The sequence below is a fragment of the Rhinopithecus roxellana genome, chromosome 1, assembly GCF_007565055.1.
Source record: "Rhinopithecus roxellana isolate Shanxi Qingling chromosome 1, ASM756505v1, whole genome shotgun sequence".
NCBI classification, from domain to species: domain Eukaryota; kingdom Metazoa; phylum Chordata; class Mammalia; order Primates; family Cercopithecidae; genus Rhinopithecus; species Rhinopithecus roxellana.
Window position 1 is genome coordinate 29,029,532 of NC_044549.1, and position 20,751 is coordinate 29,050,282.

Consider the following 20,751-nt stretch of genomic DNA (forward strand, 5'->3'; position numbering starts at 1 on the left):
CCAAAAAAAGTCCAGGACCAGACAGATTCACAGCCAAATTCTACCAGAGGTGGAAAGAGGAGCTGGTACCATTCCTTCTGAAACTATTCCAAACAATAGAAAAAGAGGGAATCCTCCCTAACTCATTTTATGGGACAAATTTCTTGAATGCAGAAAGGCGTGAAATGCAGAGTACAGGGAAAGGTTTGGCCTTGGATAAGAGCAGAAGGAGAGACAAAAAGAGTGCACCTAGATGTTAATGGGTTGGTTGAGTTACTGATAGGAGGATGAGGGAGTAGCCATAATCAGTCACAGCAATTAATGAAGTAAGAGCATCAGCTGGAAAGGAGGTGAGAAAAGGGAATGTCAATTTCAAGAGAAGGTAGCAAATATTGGAGTCATTCTAGGCAGTGGGAAGATGAACCTCTAGTAGGACAATGGACATGGAATGTTTCAGGGTTACATTAAACAAGGTGAATTCGAGTTAATTTTTGCTTGGAAAGAGACTGTAATTAAATTTTAAGGTTTTTAAAATGGCATATAGAGGCAAACGGTATTATTACATGTTTGCATATTTTCATAGTAGAAAAATGAGTTTAACGATTAGTTGTAATCTTACTATTCAGAGATAATCATTGTGATATCCTTTTATATATTATACATACAAATACTTCCATAGGAAGAAATATAAAGGTCTTAATCTTGATAACCAATACTATTTTAGAGCAGTTTTGACTTTACCAACTATCTTAGTTATTGCTCTAAGAGAAACAAAAACAAATGGAGTGATAAATTTGTCATATTGCAAAAGTATTTCTATATTTTGTTGCTTTTTCCATTTTTATAGAGATATATCTGTAGTAGAAAATGTACAGTTAATGTTAAAAGGTCTTCTTCCTAAGGTTGTGTTTTCAATAACTTTCCTATAGTCTTTAAAATGTAAAAAAGAAAGTCTAAATTATTAACCTACCAGGTTTTATTTTGATAAGATGTGATTAAGGAATCTAATTTTACTTTTTTTAAGAAAAAATTGTTATTTTAAATTCAGGAGATACATGTGCAGGCTTATTACATGGGTATATTGCATGGTTAATTTCACTTCTTAAAATAGTTTTAAGTCATTCTTAAATCACATTATCTCACAACAAATATAGAACATATTCTTGTAATAGTAGAGCTCCTAAATGATATCTTTTTATTTATTTATTTTATTATTATTTTTTTGAGACAGAGTCTCACTGTCTTGCCGAGGCTGTAGTGCAGTGGTGCAGTCTCGGCTCACTGCAACCTCTGCCTCCCTGGTTCAAGCAATTTGCCTGTGTCAGCCTCTTGAGTAGCTGGGACTACAGGCACATGCCACCACACCCGGCTAATTTTTGTATTTTTAGTAGAGACAAGCTTTCGCCATGTTGGCCAGGCTGGTCTTGAACTCCTGACCTTGAGCGATCCTCTTGCCTTGGCCTCCCAAAGTGCTGGGATTACAGGTGTGAACCACCATGCCCAGCCACCAAATGATACCTTTAAAATTTTCTTTTAAAGATTGTAAAACCAATTGTATGCTATTCTTTAAACAAGCTATTTCTTACAGTGTAAAAATTATCTTTAATCCTATCATCTGGGAAAATCAGTTATATTGTACTTGCTTGAAACTGTAATGTGTATACACATTTTGCCATCTATATTTTCTCACTTTTTTGAGTTTTTGAAACATTCTTTGTAAACCATGAATTTAATGACTTGCACTAGTATCAGATATGTAAAAATATATTTTCAGGTTTTAGTTGTTCTTTATTTGTGATTATAAACAACATCATAGTTAATACCACTGGCACTTAATATTGAATTTAAATTGATTTTAGTATTTTCTATTATTAAAGCAATATGTCCATGTAGAAAGCCTTAAAAATAGCAAACTATTATCCAGAGAACCACTGTTGCATATATACCAAATCTTTATTCATTCAAGAGCCATGTTTCAGCACCTGTTAATAGCAGTCACTGCTTCAGATATGAAACCTGCTCTTCATAGTTAACATCCTCATATATTTAGTCATATATCTTGTCAGTATCCTATGAGCAGAAATGTGCTTTTATAAAAGGAAACATGCTATTTAGAAATTGTATTGTAATCTAATTTTTCTCCGATAACCCCTTAAGAAATTCCTTCCATGCCATTGAACCATCCTTTACAATATCATGTTTAATGGCTACAAAAGAATTATTCGTGTGAATATACCACTCTTTTCCAATTCCCTTTTGCATTTTAAATCCATAACATGTGCACTTTACTTCTCTTTGATAGCATGACTAATATGTCCTGCATGAGACATGAAGGCACAGACGTCTTTCTTCCTCATTCTCATATCATCTCTGAGTGGATCTCAAGGTAATTTCCTTTGTAATACGAGTGTTAGTTATTTGCATTATCAGATAGAAACATGAGCACACAATGCAAGGTGGCTATTTCCTCCATAGCCATAGCATTGTGAACTTTCCTAAATCATCAGTTAATCAGAAGCAAGGAACAGGCTAGAAGTCTGCATGAAGACTAAAAATTATATATATATTTTCTGTCCACTCTGATTAAGCACTCTTTCTAATCTGTTATCTGCTACCAGAAATAAGTTCACTGGAAAAACAAGTTTGATTGATTGACTTTTTTTTTTTAAGTGTAAGCTTGGTACTTACCACTTGACAGAAGGCATTATCAGCTTTGCTAGGTCCTATGACAGGCATTCTTAATTATCCAGTGAAACATTAGAGGGGTTTAGCAGAGCAATTAGGGAGATCGACAATCACTCTTTTCCTTGCCCATCTTTCCGTGTCTTTCTTTCGGCATAATGCCACATCCCTCTAGCTCTCTGAAGAGAAACTAAATCTCTCTGAGGAAGAGAGGCGGGACATGGTAGGGTAGAAAGAGCCCCAGAGGGAAAGGCAGAGGATAAAGACTGTGACAGAGCCACTTGGGCACCCAGTTCTTCCATCTTGGGTGGCCTGGGCCATGAGCCAAAGGAGTTACTCCATTGTGCAAAAAGTCAGGACCTTTGCAGTGCCAATGTCTTAGAATCCATAGACAGGGCACAAGATCTACTTAAAATATTTTGTAAATCAAAGTAGTTAGATTACTGCCTTCATTGATAGGAAGTGTCTGGGTATATTTTCTTCGCAAAAATCTCTTATTCTGCTATTTCATTTGCTTTTTGAAATCAACTTGTGAAGTTGACAGTGAAAAGAAAAAAAAAACAAAATAAGTAAATCAAGATAATTGGGGATTAGGCTTCCACATTTATCTCCAGATATTCCTTACCTACATTTTGACTAACTCAGGATATCCTGAGAGCAGTCTTAAAGTCAAAGCAAATGAATGACTCCATTTTCCTTTTGGACTCCTCCTGCTCATGTCCTCCCCTATTTAGATCTAGTCTACAGATATTCCTGTCAGATTCCTGAACCCAGCATTGTCTTCTACGTGCTCCAAATATTTTCTTACCCAATCAGGCTGAGTTTATTCCATTCTTTTAGGACCTGCTGACTGTTGCTAGCTGGATAAACTAATTTATTATTGCTAGTAGGAGTTAAATGTGAATATGTTCTGGGAATGAAATCAAAAGTCGTCTTTCAACATACATGATTTCCAGGCCAGGATTGGGAGATGAGATTATTGATCAAGTGGGCAGCAAACCAGTGTTTCTACGCCTTGGGCTGTTACCAGTTCTCCCAGTTACATTGAATAAAACGGATATTCAATTAAAATTAAAACTCAAACACAGAGCTTCATGGTTTGTTTCTAATAATCAGACAACAAGTGTTTTTGATGATGTGGTCTATTAATAATCAGGCTGCTAACCTAGGAAGGTTCTTCTGGGTAGTTCTGGTATAATCCTGACCAAGCACACATCATTAATTCTCTTTATAACTTCTCTGCTCTTGACTGTAGGCATATTCCATTCGGATTTCTTCACTTATGTTCCTATGAATGAACAAATCATCATTGGAAGACTTGATGAAGATATAATTCTCCCTTCTTCATTTGAGAGGGGATCCGAAGTTGTAATACACTGGAAGTATCAAGATAGCTACAATAGCTACAATGTTCACAGTTACTACAAAGGCAGTGGCCATTTGGAAAGCCAAGATACCAGATATGCAAACAGGACATCCCTTTTCTATAATGAGATTCAAAATGGGAATGCGTCTCTATTTTTCAGAAGATTAAGCCTTCTGGACGAAGGAATTTACACCTGCTATGTAGGAACAGCAATTCAAGCGATTACAAACAAAGTGGTGCTAAAGGTGGGAGGTAAGTGTGCATGTAAATTTTCATGAAACATAGCAATGCCATCATTCCGTGTTATTAGTAAGCATCTTTGTCCTAATATGCCATGAGCTTCCTTCCAAGTCAGTACATGGAAATCTCCTTATTTTTAATGCACAGCATCTTGTAGTATACTAATGTTATAAATGATACAACTGTTCCCCTGTTGGTGGGTATTCAGGCATTTCCAGTGTTTTCCATTACATGGTTGTGATGAACACCCTTATAGCTGTACTTAATACCAGGAAATAATCTGAAAGCAAAGCACCAGAAGTAAGATTTAAAAAGTTACTGACACTAACAGCATAAGACCATCCACTTTCTCCTTAGTCTTATCAGTACCAAATAACTGCCAATATCATGACTGAAAAGTTATTGAATTGTTGATTTAAATTGCATTTTTCTATATTATAAATGAGGTTAATTTTTATATTATATGCTTTCCTTCTCTATATTAGCTATATATAACACTATACCTATATAACTATAAGCCATTAATATAGTTAATATATGCAGTTATGTACAGTTAATATCACTCAAACACAGCTTCATGGTGGTTATATATAACTATATATAACTATATATTAACTGTATTACTATATTAACTGTTGCTAATTCTCATAGTTATATTGAACCAAACAGGTATCAGATTAGATTAGAAGCTCTTTGAAGAAACTCAAAGAGCTTCATGGCTCCTTATTACTGGATTACCAAGAGTTCCTGATGATGTGCTCTGTTAATGATCAGGCTGCTGATCATTTATATGTAATATAGTTAGTATGTAGTATAATATATAGTACAATTTTACATATAGATATATACACACATATATGCAGTATTTTCTTATGGATTTTTTTCCCAGCACTAGTTTCTTTTTCTTCTGTCCCTTTTAGCTGCTTCAGACCTTGATTCAGAAATCACAAAATTATGTGTAAACAGAGTCAAATAGGTGCTCTGAGTCAGTATTTGAGAAGTGTAGAGTGCCACATGAACTCTATTTTATAGACTTAGACACCCTCATTTTGGTTTCTCAATGAAGCCATTAGATTTCTTTTCCAGCTATGTTTCTAGAGAATTGAGATTGCTAGTTGCCACATACCCATGCCTGCTCTTTTTTTATTTCTTCTAGATAACTGCACTATATCTTAAGGTTCTACAAAGGTGTTTTTTTTCCCCCTTTCAGCCAAATTTTGCTCATAAAACTTAGCTTTTCATTTCATGGGTATTAAACAGTATTCTGCACAGATGGCCTATAAAAAAGCCAATGATGGCAGTTTTTCATGTGCCCTTCTTTCTCCTATGTAGTTTTTCTCACACCCATGATGAAGTATGAAAAGAGGAACACAAACAGCTTCTTAATATGCAGCGTGTTAAGTGTTTATCCTCGTCCAATTATCACGTGGAAAATGGACAACACACTTATCTCTGAAAACAATATGGAAGAAACAGGGTCTTTGGGTCCTTTTTCGATTAACAGCACACTGAATATTACAGGATCAAATTCATCTTATGAATGTACAATTGAAAATTCACTGCTGAAGCAAACATGGACAGGGCGCTGGACAATGAAAGGTAGGCTCCACAGGACTTTCTGTGTACGCTATTTCGAGGTTGGGGAGTAATGGGGACTGATTTTCAAGGAAAGAAGGAAGATGAAAGAATAGAAAGCAAATCCATCTGCAGCAGTTAGAAGACCAAGACCGGAGCCCTAGGGCTGGTTCTTCTGACTGTATTACATTAAGCAATCATTCTTACTTTTGAGCATTAGTACCGTACCTCATTGATAACATAGAAGTAATTCTTACCTTGCTAGGTATTTATCAGTTGATTGAAAACATTTATGAAGTGGAAAGAGGCAAATCTGTTCTTGAATATTACTGTATTTCTCAGTGGCTCATCCTTCAAACAGGATTTTCTGTCAGCATTGCTCTTTAAAAAATCAAAAGAGAAAGAATACATGTCTTTCAGCAAATCACAACTTCCAGTCTTTCAATTAAACAAAATATTAATTAGTATAATTGCTTCTTTTTGGTTTCTTTACATAGTGTTAGCCCGTCAATCTTTATCCACTACCTCTATCACAACATGGTCAGTTTTTAGTACTCTTTCTTCTCATTTATTTGAACAGATCCAAACTCTGATCAATCTCTATATCCAAAACCTGTTTAATAAAAATTAATTTGCTATCTCCATATTCAATTCCAAGAAAATTTGTTTTCCTTTTGAGATGGAGTCTCGCTTTGTTGCCCAGGCTGGAGTGCAGTGGCGTGATCTCGGCTCACCGCGATCTCGGCTCACTGCCACCTCTGCCTCCTAAGTTCAAGTGATCCTCCTGCCTCAGCCTCCTGAGTAGCTGGGATTACAGGCATGTGCCACCACGTGTGGCTAATTTCTGTATTTTTTAAGTACAGATGGGGTTTCACCATGTTGGTCAGGTGGGTCTCGAACTCCTGACATTATGATTTGCCCACATCAGCCTCCCGAAGTGCTGAGATTACAGGCAGCCACCATGCCCAGACTGTTTTTTATTTTATTCTTAATAAAGCAAAAATTTTCTGTCAGTCTCCCTTATATGGGGAAAATGGAGGGTAGCTGTTTTTTTCAGCCTTCTCTTGCCTAGCATCTCATATTCTCAAAATGCTCACCAAAAATATACTGAAATTGTGGGTGATTCACCACCTTTACATGAGTCCAGTGTTAAAGGAATGAGTACCCAATGTTCATTCTCCATCATCAGGCAGCAATGGAAACATGGGAAAGGGTTGCAAATGTTAATATTATAAACATTGTCTTTGGAAAATCCTAATTTCTCATGTTCATTTAGAATTGAGTGTCTTGAAGCATGAACAGTTCTTTAGGCTCAGTACTGTTTGGTCTCATTGAAAAGCTACTACGTGCCAAATTTTGTTGCTCACAGACTGTGAACTTAGGAACGTGGTCTCTACTGATTTCTGTATCCACAGCATCTAGTACAGATATAAAAATTAAACTAGGAACATAGCTTACAAAGGGAGTGATTAATTCTACTCTCTGTGGTTGGGCACAAATGGGGTTGTTACAGAGTATGTGCTTAAGAAAGTTGCATAAGGGCAGAATTTTAGAAGAATAGTAGGACATTCCAGGAGAACAGGAATATTCCAGGTAAAAAGCACAGAAAAGTAAAATTGCCTGGATTTGTGGAATCTACAGATCAAGAGATGAACCTGGAGAGGGAGGCAAAAAAAAAAAAAAAAAAAAAAAAAAAACAGATGAAAGACCTTTTACACGTTGCTGAGGAGCTTGTTGAGTCTTGGAGATAGGATGGATCAGAAGAGGGATTTGAAACACAGAGAGCCCCTAGATTTGCCTTTTGGAAGGCTTGCTTTGGCATCACTCTCCTGCAGGTAAACTGGAAGCCAGGTGAGTCTAGAATCAGGGAGAACAGTCCATGGCAGTCCATAGAGGTCAGCCTACAGCACTACAGAACAGGAAGGACAAGACGGAGCTGGGTCTGGAGGGGCAAGGCAAGAAAATTCAGCAGAGTCTCTCTTCTAAAAGAGCTCAGTCCAGTGGGAGTTGCCTGCACACAGTTGGAAATATTCTTACATGCAGAAAAAGAGATTTTTGTCTAGATAAAGAGATTAAGAAGTAGTGAGGCCATAAAGTTAGAGACCACTAGGGAGTAGGTAGGGTAACAAAAGGGGTGTTCTGGGGAACACCAGCATTAGAGAGGCCAAACATTGAGTTTAATAGGCTAGCAACTGGTAGCAACATTCCTGAGTGCTCACTGTCAGGTTCTAAGAGTTAAAACAAGTACATCACCCCTCTAGCTGGCCCTGGCTTTGCCCTCCTTGAAGGTTTACACTAACCTTGGTGGGAAACTTTAAAATAGTGGTAGTAGAACTTGTCTTGTAAGAAACCACGGCACAAATATAATTACTGTCCAAAAAGTTATTTCTAAATATATCAATATTAGTGCCTTTGTTCTCTGCTTTCTAAGTGTAACTTAGAGAATTCTTTTGAAATGTTTATCTTCATTGATGTTTTCTTTTCTATTGTGTTGTTAGATGGCCTTCATAAAATGCAAACTGAACATGTTTCACTCTCATGTCAACTTGTAAATGATTATTTTTCTCCAAACCAAGACTTCAAAGTTACTTGGTCCAGAATGGAAAGTGGGATTTCCTCTATCCTGGCTTACTATCTGAGCTCCTCACAAAATACAACTTTCTATGAATCCCGATTCTCATGGAACAAAGAGCTGAAAAACCAGAGTGACTTCTCTATGAATTTGATGGATCTTAGTCTTTCAGACAGTGGGGAATATTTGTGCAATATTTCTTCGGATGAATATACTTTACTCACCATACACACGGTGCATGTAGGTAAGCTGCAAGTAGGTTTGGATAATGGGTTTTGGCTATAGCATTAGAGGTTTGTGAATATCAGACAGAAAATTAGGTTGGCTTTTCAAGAATACATTGATACCCTCTCAAAATATAATCTACAGGAGTATTTCTGGTCAGGATGTCGATTATCCTCCCTCCTTCAACCACATAAAAGTCCTGTTTTGAAAAAAAAAATTACTCCCACAGATTTCCTTTCAGGATTTTGGGGCTTCAGAAATGAGGAGGAAACATAGATTTTCATGACTCCATGGGCTAAGCATCTTCCATTTCTGCTCACTGCTGTGCCTAATATATACCTTAGCCCTAATGTTTGGGTAGTCAAGGCTAGGGACACATTAGGAAGTTACAATCGGGGTCCTGAAGAATGCTGGGAAAACATGGCAGTGTCTATGAACTTGGAAATAATCACCGCACAATATTTGAAGCACCAAGTATATATTCCTGGTTCAGTTCATTTTTACCTCTGTTGATAGTTCACTGCCAAAAACCATTATCTAAAATATTTCTAGTCAACTAACCATCGAGTCATGGAATATATACTCATGAAGCTGACCTTCTAGGTGAGCTAGATGGTCCCACCCTTAAACTATCAACTTCACATCATGGCAGACCATGGCAGCTCTTTCTGTCCTTCAGTAAAGATATTTGAACTAGTGGAACTTATGTTTTAGAAGTATTTCTATCATTTCAATTGTGAAAACTAGGAGGAATAGCATTTGAAGTTTTGGTGATTCTGTGTGGTGAGATTTGGAGATAAAAGCACAGGGTTGTCCTTTAGGTTATGTGATCTTCAAATACTTGGAAGCTTCTGGACATTGAGTAATAACACTCCCTTTGTAGAGCTGCCACTTTGAGAGTAGAGAATGAAAAACTGGGGCTACATTTGAAGCTCCTATTTTTCTCCAAAAATAAAAGTGTCAGTTTTATGTAAAATACAGTTAAGCCTGCAATCTATTTTTAAAAATGTTGCCTCATGTTGGATTCATTTTGGAGTGTAAAAAAAAATAGTCAAGAAGAAATGTCCTAAAGACCACATATGGCCCGTCTTCCCACCCAGAGATCTAATTTTCAGTTCACACAAAGTGAAACATCAGGACCATTCCATCTCTGACAAAAGAGTATTTTCGGAACCTCTCATTCTCAAATAAATGTTGGCAGGTGGGGCTGGGGGAGGGTGTGCTCACCCTTCCCCACCAGGAAGAGGACTTGGCAGGAGCCACCCCAGCAGGGCAGGAAACAGGGCAAACAGTCTTGGTATCTTAAATATCATCCTTTCGAGGAACTTATTTCCTATTCTGAATTGTGACTTTTCCATTTGTTGTCTTTCCCAGGAGGTGCTACAACAAGATAGGGGTCTTATGATTCCTTGAATCTAGATCTGGTCAATTAAGTTTGCACCAAGCTGAATGGAATTAAATAATCCTTGCTAAGTTTTGCTGCTGAATCAATACGTGACCTTGGGCAAATATCTTTAGAGATGGGGGAACCTGAGGGTCACGAGTACAGTGAGAAGTAGACTTGTAGATTTCCTTGTAGGATTTCCTTTAGGAGGAAGAAAAATGCAAATGTAAATGAAAACACTGTAGAAAGTCAACCTAATGTTCCTACTTAATCTCTCCTTTACGTAGGTACATTAGTCCCCCCTTTCCATGGGGGATATGTTCCAAGACCCCCAGTGGATGCCTGAAACTATGGACAGTACCAAACCCTATATATGCATTCCCACATGGTACCAGGATTAATCTGTCCTTCCATGTTTATGCCTTGGTGCCTCATTCACACTTCTTATGATTACAGGTTCTACTGGGCATCTTCTTCCAGCAGAGCTTGTTTTCATTGCAATTAAAGACTTGCTTTGGATGGAAATGTGGCTGTAGCTTCATCATAAGCAGACACAGCCTCTCCAGTAATCTTTATATTTTTCAATCCAAGCTGATTTCTAAATCTGTGTAGCCATCCTCTACTTGCAGTAAATGGCCTGTTTCAAGGGATCTCTTGCTGAAATCTTCATAAAAGCCCAAAGCCTTCCAGTGTAACATATCATCAAGCAGAATACATTTCTGTTCATATCTTCCACCCTTAAATTTAATGCCATTTCCATCTTAGCATGTACAACACAGTGTGGCCATAACTGTTGTAGGTTGAGACAACACAAATTTTCTTCTTTCTTTCTTCACAATTTTACAGATAGAAGATTCATTTTCACCATAGATCTCAGCAACCTCAATATATGATTTTTCATATGTCAAGAGCTTTAATTGTTTTAGTTCAAGGAAGCAGTTTATGGCTTCTTTTTGGTATATCCAAATTGCCAGCATCACTACTCTTGTGCTTTGTGACCATTCTTAAAGAAAATAAGGGTTACTTGAACACAAGCATTGTTATACCATGACAGTCAATCTGATAACTGAGATGGCTAGTAAATGATTCATGGTGGTAGTGTGTACAACGTGGATATGCTGGACAAAGGGTGCAGTCACATCCCAGGTGGGATGGAGTGGCACGACACGATATTTCATCATGCTACTCAGAATGGCACACAATTTAAAACTTAAGAATTGTTTACTCTTGGAATTTTCCATTTGGTTATGTTTGGACTACAGTTGACCATGGGTAACTAAAACCTCAGAAAGTTAAACCATGGATAAAGGGGACTCCTGTATGGAATTTCAGAATGACACAAATAGGTGAAGAGATTAATATTTTATTAGTTGTAAAACACTATAGTATGTTCATAGAAAATGACATTTGTTATGTAAACAGAGGTATTCGTTCTAAAGAATAGCCACAAACGTTTTCCTCCTGAATTGACCTTTGTGCTCTATCGCTTGCTGCCCATGTTTTAGCAGAACATAGACCATAAGGTTAGCAGGGTTCTGACTTTGGTAACCCAGGGTCTCTGGAGTCCCCACTTCCATTAATACTACTTTCAACAATTCTAGTCCTGACCAAGATGTTGGAGAATGGAGAAAGTTTAGGCTCCTCCAGTTATTTCTGAGGAGCTCTAAACACTATCAGCAGGTCCTCCTTTTCTGCAGTTTGTTACCCAAAGTCAACCGCAGTCTGAAATTTTTAAAAGGAAAATTCCAGAAATAATGTTTTAAATTGTGTGCCATTCTGAGTAGCATGATGAAATGGCACTCCATCCTGCCTTGAAGGTGAATCCTCCCTTTGTCCAGCATATCACACTGTGGATGCTACCCGCCTGTTAGTCATTTAGCCCTCCGGATAATCAGATCTACTGTCATGATATTGCAGTGCTTATGATCAAGTGAGCCTTATTTTATTTAAGAAAGGCCTCAAAGCACAAGAATAGTGATGTTGGCAATTCGGATACACCGAAGAGAAGTCGTGAAGTGCTTCCTTTAAGGGAAAGCTTTCAACTTAAGGGGGAAAAAAGCTTATGTTGAGGTTGCTAAGATCTACAGTAAGAATGAATCTTCTATCTATAAAACTGTGAAGATGGAAAAAGAAATTAGTGCATACTATGCATAAGGTTCGGTACTAAGGTTTCAGGCATCCATTCGGGGGTCTTGGAATGTATCCCCCAGGGATAAGGAGGGACTACTGTGCCTATTATCTGTGTGGTCACCTGCCACCTCTAACTCAAGACCATGGCTTCTACTTAGCTCCTTTTATTACCTCTGAACTTACCACTGTTCCCTTAGGACCCTGTCTTCTCTAGGCCAATGGCAGATGGCACTCTTACTTCATCCTCCAAGGTGAACACTGGGCTGAGGCTAATTTATGGACATAATTATTCCTTTATAAAAATGTGTTATTTCTTATTACAGTATAAACCAATAGAAACTTAAAAGGCATAATAGATGTATTGCCTCTCCAGTTTTCAGACTTTTCTCCCAGCTCCCCCAACCCCCACCAATCTCCAATAATATTATGGTGTCTGTCGGCTTCCCACAATAGATACACTGAGACTAGGAGATATTTATGCTCAAGACAAACTCTCCTGTCCAGTCTGGGTTCTTGGCTTTATCCTAAAGGACCTTTTTATTATGCAAAGTGTTTTCATATTAATTCAGCCTCCTACCTGTAATGCAGAAATAACTAGTTTTAAAAATAGTAAACATACTCCACCCTCACCCACCCACACATTTCTTATTTGGTACCTTTTCTTCCAGTTCACAGACTTTGTTTCTCTGTTTTATTTAGAACCAAGCCAAGAAACAGCTTCCGATAACAAAGGCTTATGGATTTTGGTGGCCAGTCTGATTTTGGTGGCCGGTGTGATTTTGGTGCTCTGTCTGATTTTGCTGATTCGGAAAGTAAAATGTTGCACAGGTAATATCTCAGGAAGAATTTGGGCTCTGCCCCACATGTTCCACATCATGTATATTAAAGATAACATGGAAATACATGCCCAAACAGCTACTGGGCATGTAAATTGATCTGAATTTTCTGGAATGTCATTCACAAAATTCACCCAAAATCTTTTAAAATGCTCCTACATTTCCACCTAACCGTTCCACTTCTAGGAATTTATCTCACATTAAATGAGCAGAGGTACACCAAACTATATACAAGCATATTCACTGCAGCACACTGCTATTGCTTTTAGATTTCCTACTATTGTCAATAAATAATTGAGAAATAAATTAATTGATGATCATACTTTTTAAAATTTTAATCTAGTATTGAAATGATAACCAGGATGACTTAATCATCCTGCATTAAAAGGTAACTGGAAAGAAAAAAGCCAAAGCTTTAAGAAGTTGCCTTTGGAGTGACAGGACCATGAGTTCTTTCTTACCCTCACACCTCAGAAGGAAGCCAGATACCCCCTTAAGTCCCTGGGCTCTGCTTGTTCTCCCTTGCTCTGAGCTTAGTCAAGGTTGGTGCTCTGATTGAAACTACATTGTTCTTTTCTTATGGGTCATTTCATTTTAATTGTTGTTCAAATAATTTTTTTCTAAATTTTAGGCAAAAAACCTTACTAGTAATTTAAACTATCTTAAGATGCCATGATCATGGGAAGTACTTTTAGGGAGTACTTCCTTAGAGTACTTTGCTTTTAGTAACAGAATTTTGAGCTACAGAGCATCTGGGCAAAACTTAGATCTGGTTGATCTCCACATTTTACAGATCAGGAAACAGGAATCCAGGCAGTTAGCTCAAGTGCTAAGTAGGCATGTGAAACAGATTTAGGTGGATCATTTAATAGCACCAAGCCAGCTAGTGGCAGAGGCAGGTTCAGGCCCCCAGAAGCCCTCCCTTACTCCACTATCCCCCTGAGGAGGCTCTGGGTGTCCTGGGAACTTGAGCTAGATCCTGTGTCTCTTTCATCTGTCTTTCTGGTTGATATTTGGCTATCGCCCCTGCTGAAGTTAGGAGATTTGGGTTATAGCAGAAACTATTATTGAAGATATAGTTTTAGGGGCAATGGAGAGCAAGCATCTCACCAATTCTAGCCCTGTGATCATTTGTACTAATAGGCAGGCTAGTTCCTGTCCCTTGGCTGGCCAGAAGTAGTAAGAGACCACAGGCAGTTTAGCTTGTCTACCAAGATCAACCATTGACCTAATATACTGATATCTGTGATTGGATTAGGTTCAAATTATGGGAGAGGTGGTGCTACATCCTACTCAAGAATGATAGTTTAGTTTCTTTAGTGGAAGTCTGCATAAGTCAGTTCTCAACTGTAAACACATGGCACACTCAAAACTGGATAAAGAACTTACAAGACAGTATATTCACAGCTGGGAGCACCCGATTCACTAGCAAACTTAAACTTGAAGGGATAAGGACAGACAGCAGTTCCCAAAACTTGAAAGGAGAGAGTCACATAAGATTAGTTGCCTTGTAAGGACAGTGACTTACTTTTTTCTTTCTTTCTTTTTATTTAAGTTCTGGGATATATGTGCTGAACATGCAGGTTTGTTACATAGGTATACATGTGCCCTGGTGGTTTGCTGCACCTATCAACCTATCATCTAGGTTTTAAGCACCGCATACATTAGCTATGTGTCCTAATGCCCTCCCTCTCCTTTACCCTCATCCTCTGACAGTCCCTGGTGTGTGATGTTCCCCACCCTGTGTCCAAGTGTTCTCATTGTTCAATTCCCACCTATGAGTGAGAACATGCGGTGTTTGCTTTTCTGTCCTTGTGATAGTTTGCTGAGAATGATGGTTTCCAGCTTCATCCATGCCCCTGCAAAGCACATGAACTCATTCTTTTTTGTGACTGCATAGTATTCCATGGTGTATATGTGCCACAATTTCTTTATCCAGTCTATCATTGATGGACATTTGGGTTGGTTCCAGGTCTTTGCTATTGTGCATAGTGCTGCAGTAAACATACCTGTGTATGTGTCTTTATAGTAGAATGATTTATAATCCTTTGGGTATATACCCAATAATGGGATTGCTGGGTCAAATGGCGTTTCTGGTTCCAGATCCTTGAGGAATCGCCACACTGTCTTCCACAATGGTTGAACTAATTTACTCTCCCACCAAAAGTGTAAAAGTGTTCCTATTTCTCCACAGCCTCTCCAGCATCTGTTTTTTCCTGACGTTTTAATGATTGCCATTCTAACTGGTGTGAGATGGTATCTCATTGTGGTTTTGATTTGCATTTCTCTAATGACCAATGATGAGGTGCTCTTTTTCATGTTTGTTGGCTGCATAAATGTCTTCTTTTGAGAAGTGTCTGTTCATACCCTTCACCCACTTTTGATGGGGCTGTTTGTTTTTTTCTTGTAAATTTGTTTAAGTTCCTTGTAGATTCTGGATATTAGACTTTTGTCAGATGGATAGACTGCAAAAATTCTCTCCCATTCTGTAGGTTGCCTGCTCACTCTGATGATCGTTTCTTTGGCTGAGCAGAAGCTCTTTAGTTTAATTAGATCCCAGTTTGTAAGGTATAAGGAAGGGGCCTAGCTTCTATTTTCTGCATATGGCTAGCCAGTTTGCCAAGTACCATTTATTAAACAGGGAATCCTTTCCTCATTGCTTGTTTTTGTCAGGTTTGTCAAAGATCAAATGGTTGTAGATGTGTGGTGCTATTTCTCAGGCCTCTGTTCTATTCCATGTATCTGTTTTGGTACCAGTGCCATGCTGTTTGGTTACTGTAACCTTGTAGTATAATCTGAAGTCAGGCAGCTTGATGCCTCCAGCTATGTTCTTTTGCTTAGGATTGTCTTGGCTATATGGGCTGTTTTTTGGTTCCATATGAAATTTAAAGTAATTTTTTCTAGTTCTGTGAAGAAAGTCAATGGTAGCTTGATGAGAAGAGCATTGAATCCATAAATTACTTTGGGCAGTATGGCCATTTTCACACTATTGATTCTTCCTATTCACAAGTATGAATTTTTTTTCCATTTGGTTGTGTCCTCTCTCATTTCCTTGAGCAGTGCTTTTTAATTCTCCTTGAAGATGTCCTTCACATCCCTTGTAAGTTGTATTCCTAGATATTTCATTTTCTTTGTAGCAATTGTGAATGGGAGTTCATTCATGATTTGGCTATTTGTCTGTTATTGGTGTATAGGAATGCTTGTGATTTTTGCACATTGATTTTATATCCTGAGACTTTGCTGAAGTTGCTTATCAGCTTAAGGAGATTTTGGGCTGAGATGATGGGGTTTTCTAAATATACAATCATGTCATCTGCAAACAGGACAATGTGACTTCTTCTGTTCCTATTTGAATACTTCTATTTATTTCTCTTGCCTGACTGCCCTGGTCAAAACTTCCAATACTATGTTGAACTATGGTGATAGAGGTCATCCTTGTCTTGTGCTGGTTTTCAAGGGGAATGCTTCCAGCTTTTGCCCATTCAGTATGACATTGGCTAAAGGTTTGCCATAAATCGCTCTTATTATTTTGAGATATGTTCCATCAATGCCCAGTTTGTTGAGAGTTTTTAGCATGAAGGGGTGTTGAAGTTTATCGAAGGCCTTTTCTGCATCTATTGAGATAATTACGTGGTTTTTGTCATTGGTTCTGTTTACATGATAGATTACATTTATTGATTTGCATATGTTGAACCAGTCTTGCATCCCAAGGATGAAGCCAACTTGATCATGGTGCATAAGCTTTTTGATGGGCTGTGGCGTCGGTTTGCCAGTATTTTATTGAGGATTTTTGCATTGATGTTCATCAGGGATATTGGCCTGAAATTTTCATTTTTTGTTGTGTCTCTGCCAGGTTTTGGAATCAGGATGATGCTGGTCTTATAAAATGGTTAGGGAGGAGTCCCTCTTTATCTATTGTTTGGAATAGTATCAGAAGGAATGGTACCAGCTCCTCTTTGTACCTCTGGTAGAATTTGGCTGTGAATCCATCTGGTCCTGGGCTTTTTTTGGCCTGTGGGCTATTAATTACTGCTTCAATTTCAGAACTTGTTATTGGTTTATTCAGGGATTTGACTTCTTCCTGGTTTAGTCTTAGGAGGGTGTCCAGGAATTTATCTATTTCTTCTAGATTTTCTAGTTTATTTGCTTAGAGGTATTTATAGTATTCTCTAATGGTAGCTTGTATTTCTGTGGGATCAGTGGTGATATCCCCTTTATCATTTTTTATTGTGTCTATTTAATTCTTCTTTCTTTTCTTCTTTATTAGTCTGGCTAACCGTCTATCTATGTTGTTAATCTTTTCAAAATACCAGCTCCAGGGTTTACAGACACCTCATACAGGAGATCTCCAGCTGGCATCAGGCTGTTGCCCCTCTGGGACAAAGCTTCCAGAGGAAGGAGCAGTCAGCAATCTTTGCTGTTCTGCAGCCTCCGCTGGTGATACCCAGGCAAATAGGATCTGGAGTGAACCTCTGGAAAACTGCAACAGACCTGCAGAAGAGGGGCCTAACTGTTAGAAGAAAAACTTCTTCTTCTAACAGAAAGCAGTACCAAACAGAAAGCAGTAACATCAACATCAACACAAAGGACCCCCATACAAAACCACATCCAAACATCATCAGACTTAAAGATCAAAGGTAGATAAATACACGAAGATGAGGAAAAACCAGCACAAAAATGCTGAAAATTTAAAAGACCAGAATGCTGCTTCTCCTCCAAATGATTGCAACTCTTCTCCAACAAGAGCACAAAACTGGATGGAGAAAGAGTTTGACAAATTAACAGAAGTAGGCTTCAGAAGGTGGGTAATAACAAACTCCTCTGAGCTAACAGAGCATATTCTAACCCAATGTAAGGAAAGTAAGAACCTTGATAAAAGGTTACAGGAACTACTAACTAGAATAACCAGTTTAGAGAGAATATAAATGATCTGATGGAGCTGAAAAACACAGCACGAGAACTTCGTGAAGCATACACAAGTATCAAATAGCCGAATCAATCAAGCAGAAGAAAGGATATCAGAGACTGAAGATTAACTTACTGAAATAAGGCGTGAAGACAAGATTAGAGAAAAAAGAGTGAAAAGGAATGAACAAAGCATCCAAGAAATATGGGACTATGTGAAAAGACTAAATCCGTGATTGGTTGGGGTCCCTGAAAGTAATGGGGAGAATGGAACCAAGTTGGAAAACACACTTCAGGATATTATCCAGAACTTCTCCAACCTAGCAAGACAAACCAATATTCAAATTCGGGACATACAGAGAACACCACTAAGATACTCCTTACGAAGAGCAACCCCAAAACACAAAATCATCAGATTCTCCAAGGTTGAAACAAAGGAAAAAAATGTTAAGGGCAGCCAGAGATAAAGGTCAGGTTACCTACAAAGGGAAGTCCATCAGACTAACAATGGATATCTCTGCAGAAGCCCTACAAGCCAGAAGAGAGTGGGGGCCAATATTTAACATTCTTAAAGAAAATAATTTTCAACCCAGAATTTCATAACCAGCCAAATTAAGCTTCATAAGTGAAGAAGAAATGAAATCCTTTACAGACAACAAATGCTGAGGGATTCTGTCACCACTAGACCTGCCTTACAAGAGATCCTGCAGGAAGCACTAAATACAGAAAGGAAAATTCGGTACCAGCCACTGCAAAAAAACACCATAATATGAAGATCAATGACACTATGAAGAAATTGCATCAACTAATGCACAAAATAACCAGCCAGCATCATGATGACAGGATCAAATTCACATATAACAATATTAACCTTAAACGTAAATGGACTAAATGCCCCAGTTAAAAGATACAGACTGGCAAATTGGATAAAGAGTCAAGACCCATCAGTGTGTTGTATTCAGGAGACCCATCTCGTGTGCAAGGACACACATAGGCTCAAAATAAAGGTATGGAGGAATATTTACCAAGCAAATGGAAAGCATAAAAAAAGCAGGGGTTGCAATTCTATTCTCTGATAAAACAGACTAAACCAACGAAGATCAAAAAAGACAAAGAAGGGCATTACATAATGGTAAAGGGATCAACGCAAAGAGAACTAACTATCCTAAATATATATGCAGCCAATACAAGAGCACCCAGATTCATAAAGCAAGTTCTTAGAGACCTATAAAGAGACTTAGACTCCCACACAATAATAGTGGGAGACTTTAACATCCCACTGTCAATATTAGACAGATCAATGAGACAGAAAATTAACAAGGATATTCAAAACTTGAACTCGGCTCTGGACCAAGCAGACCTAATAGACATCTACAGAACTCTCCACCGCAAATCAACAGAATATACATTCTTCTCAGCACCACATAGCACTTATTCTAAAATCGACCACATAATTGGAAGTAAGACACTCCTTAGCAAATGCAAAAGAATGGAAATCATAGCAGTCTCTCAGGCCACAGTGCAATCAAATTAGAACTCAGGATTAAGAAACTCACTCAGAACCACACAACTACAAGGAAACTGAACAACCTGCTCCTGAATGACTCCTGGGTAAATAACGAAATTAAGGAAGAAATAAATAAGTTCTTTGAAAGCAATGGGAACGAAGACACAACATACCAGAATCTCTGGGACACAGCTAAAGCAGTGTTAAGAGGGAAATTTATAGCACCAAATGCCCACATCAGAAAGCAGGAAAGATCTAAAATCGACACCCTAACATCACAATTAAAAGAACTAGAGAAGCAAGAGTGAACAAATTCAAAAGCTAGCAGAAGACAAAAAATAACTAACAGCAGAACTGAAGGCAATAGAGACACGAAAAACCCTTCAAAAAATCAGAGAGTGACTTTCAGTTGAAGGACAGAGCCAGACCAAGGTGACCGTACAGGGAAAAAGCTGGGAGAGTGAATACCTAATTTCACTCTTCCCTGTCTCTGATTTCCAGCCCAAATAGAAGCCAGGAGGAGCAGACACCCTGCTGATGGAGCCCAACGAGGTCAGCCTCCCATGGCTGAGAGAAGAATGGATTCTGGTTCTGGAGGAACAGTCAAAAGATATGGGCAAAAACTTTGTCACAGTATTGGCCACTTTAAAAAATAGATATATTCCATACTTCTGCAGTGAGATGGGCTGAAAATATATTTGAAGCTGTTATATGAAAAGCCACAAAACCTTTCCTAGCTCCAGCTCCCTGGTTGTAGTTTCATGACTGTGGTTCATATGTTTTATTTTTAAATTCCCTTTTCTATTACTGTTTTAAAATGTACTTTGTCTAAGATATGTATTAAAGGGCCATATTTTATGAAAGTCCATAAGGAGGCCTTCTTTGAGAAATGACATATCCCTTTTTCTTTAACCATCACTCTCATCCCCTCTTTGGCTATGACATTTCCATTGTTAGCAGTTGGTAGGAACTAGGCCAAGGATCACAAGAAGCCAGGAATTGCTGAGCTGACTGAACTGCCTTTACTCCCCTGCTTTGGAGCACCTGGATCAACCATACACATTTACTGCTGCTTCTGATGATGTGTTTTTACACTGAATGCATTTTTCATGTTGTTTGTTAAAGATATGAAGGGAGTGTAACTCAGATGATTCTAATAACATAATTATATTGAGATAGGACTAAGGGAGAATTTTGGTGTTTGCAAAGAAATTATTTTTAAGTTCTCTTTTTTTCCTGTAGAAAGACGTCGTGTCTCTACTGAGAGCACTCATGATGATAATGCCTCTGATAATGACGAAGAAAAGACGGTAAGGCATTATTTCCTTTATCAAACAATATACAGTATAA

The 20,751-nt window shown here is 38.1% G+C and overlaps 1 protein-coding gene across 1 annotated transcript in view; it reads left to right on the forward strand.

Annotated features, from left to right (window-relative positions):
* Positions 1–20,751, forward strand: part of HHLA2 (HERV-H LTR-associating 2) — a 254,259-nt gene that overhangs the window by 231,639 nt on the left and 1,869 nt on the right. The window contains exons 10-15 of the mRNA XM_030940651.1: positions 2,282–2,365; positions 3,917–4,279; positions 5,600–5,866; positions 8,341–8,658; positions 12,853–12,981; positions 20,644–20,711. Coding sequence (XP_030796511.1) covers positions 2,308–2,365; positions 3,917–4,279; positions 5,600–5,866; positions 8,341–8,658; positions 12,853–12,981; positions 20,644–20,711 — 1,203 coding nt within the window. The 5' untranslated portion in view covers positions 2,282–2,307. The remainder of the gene's footprint in view (positions 1–2,281; positions 2,366–3,916; positions 4,280–5,599; positions 5,867–8,340; positions 8,659–12,852; positions 12,982–20,643; positions 20,712–20,751) is intronic.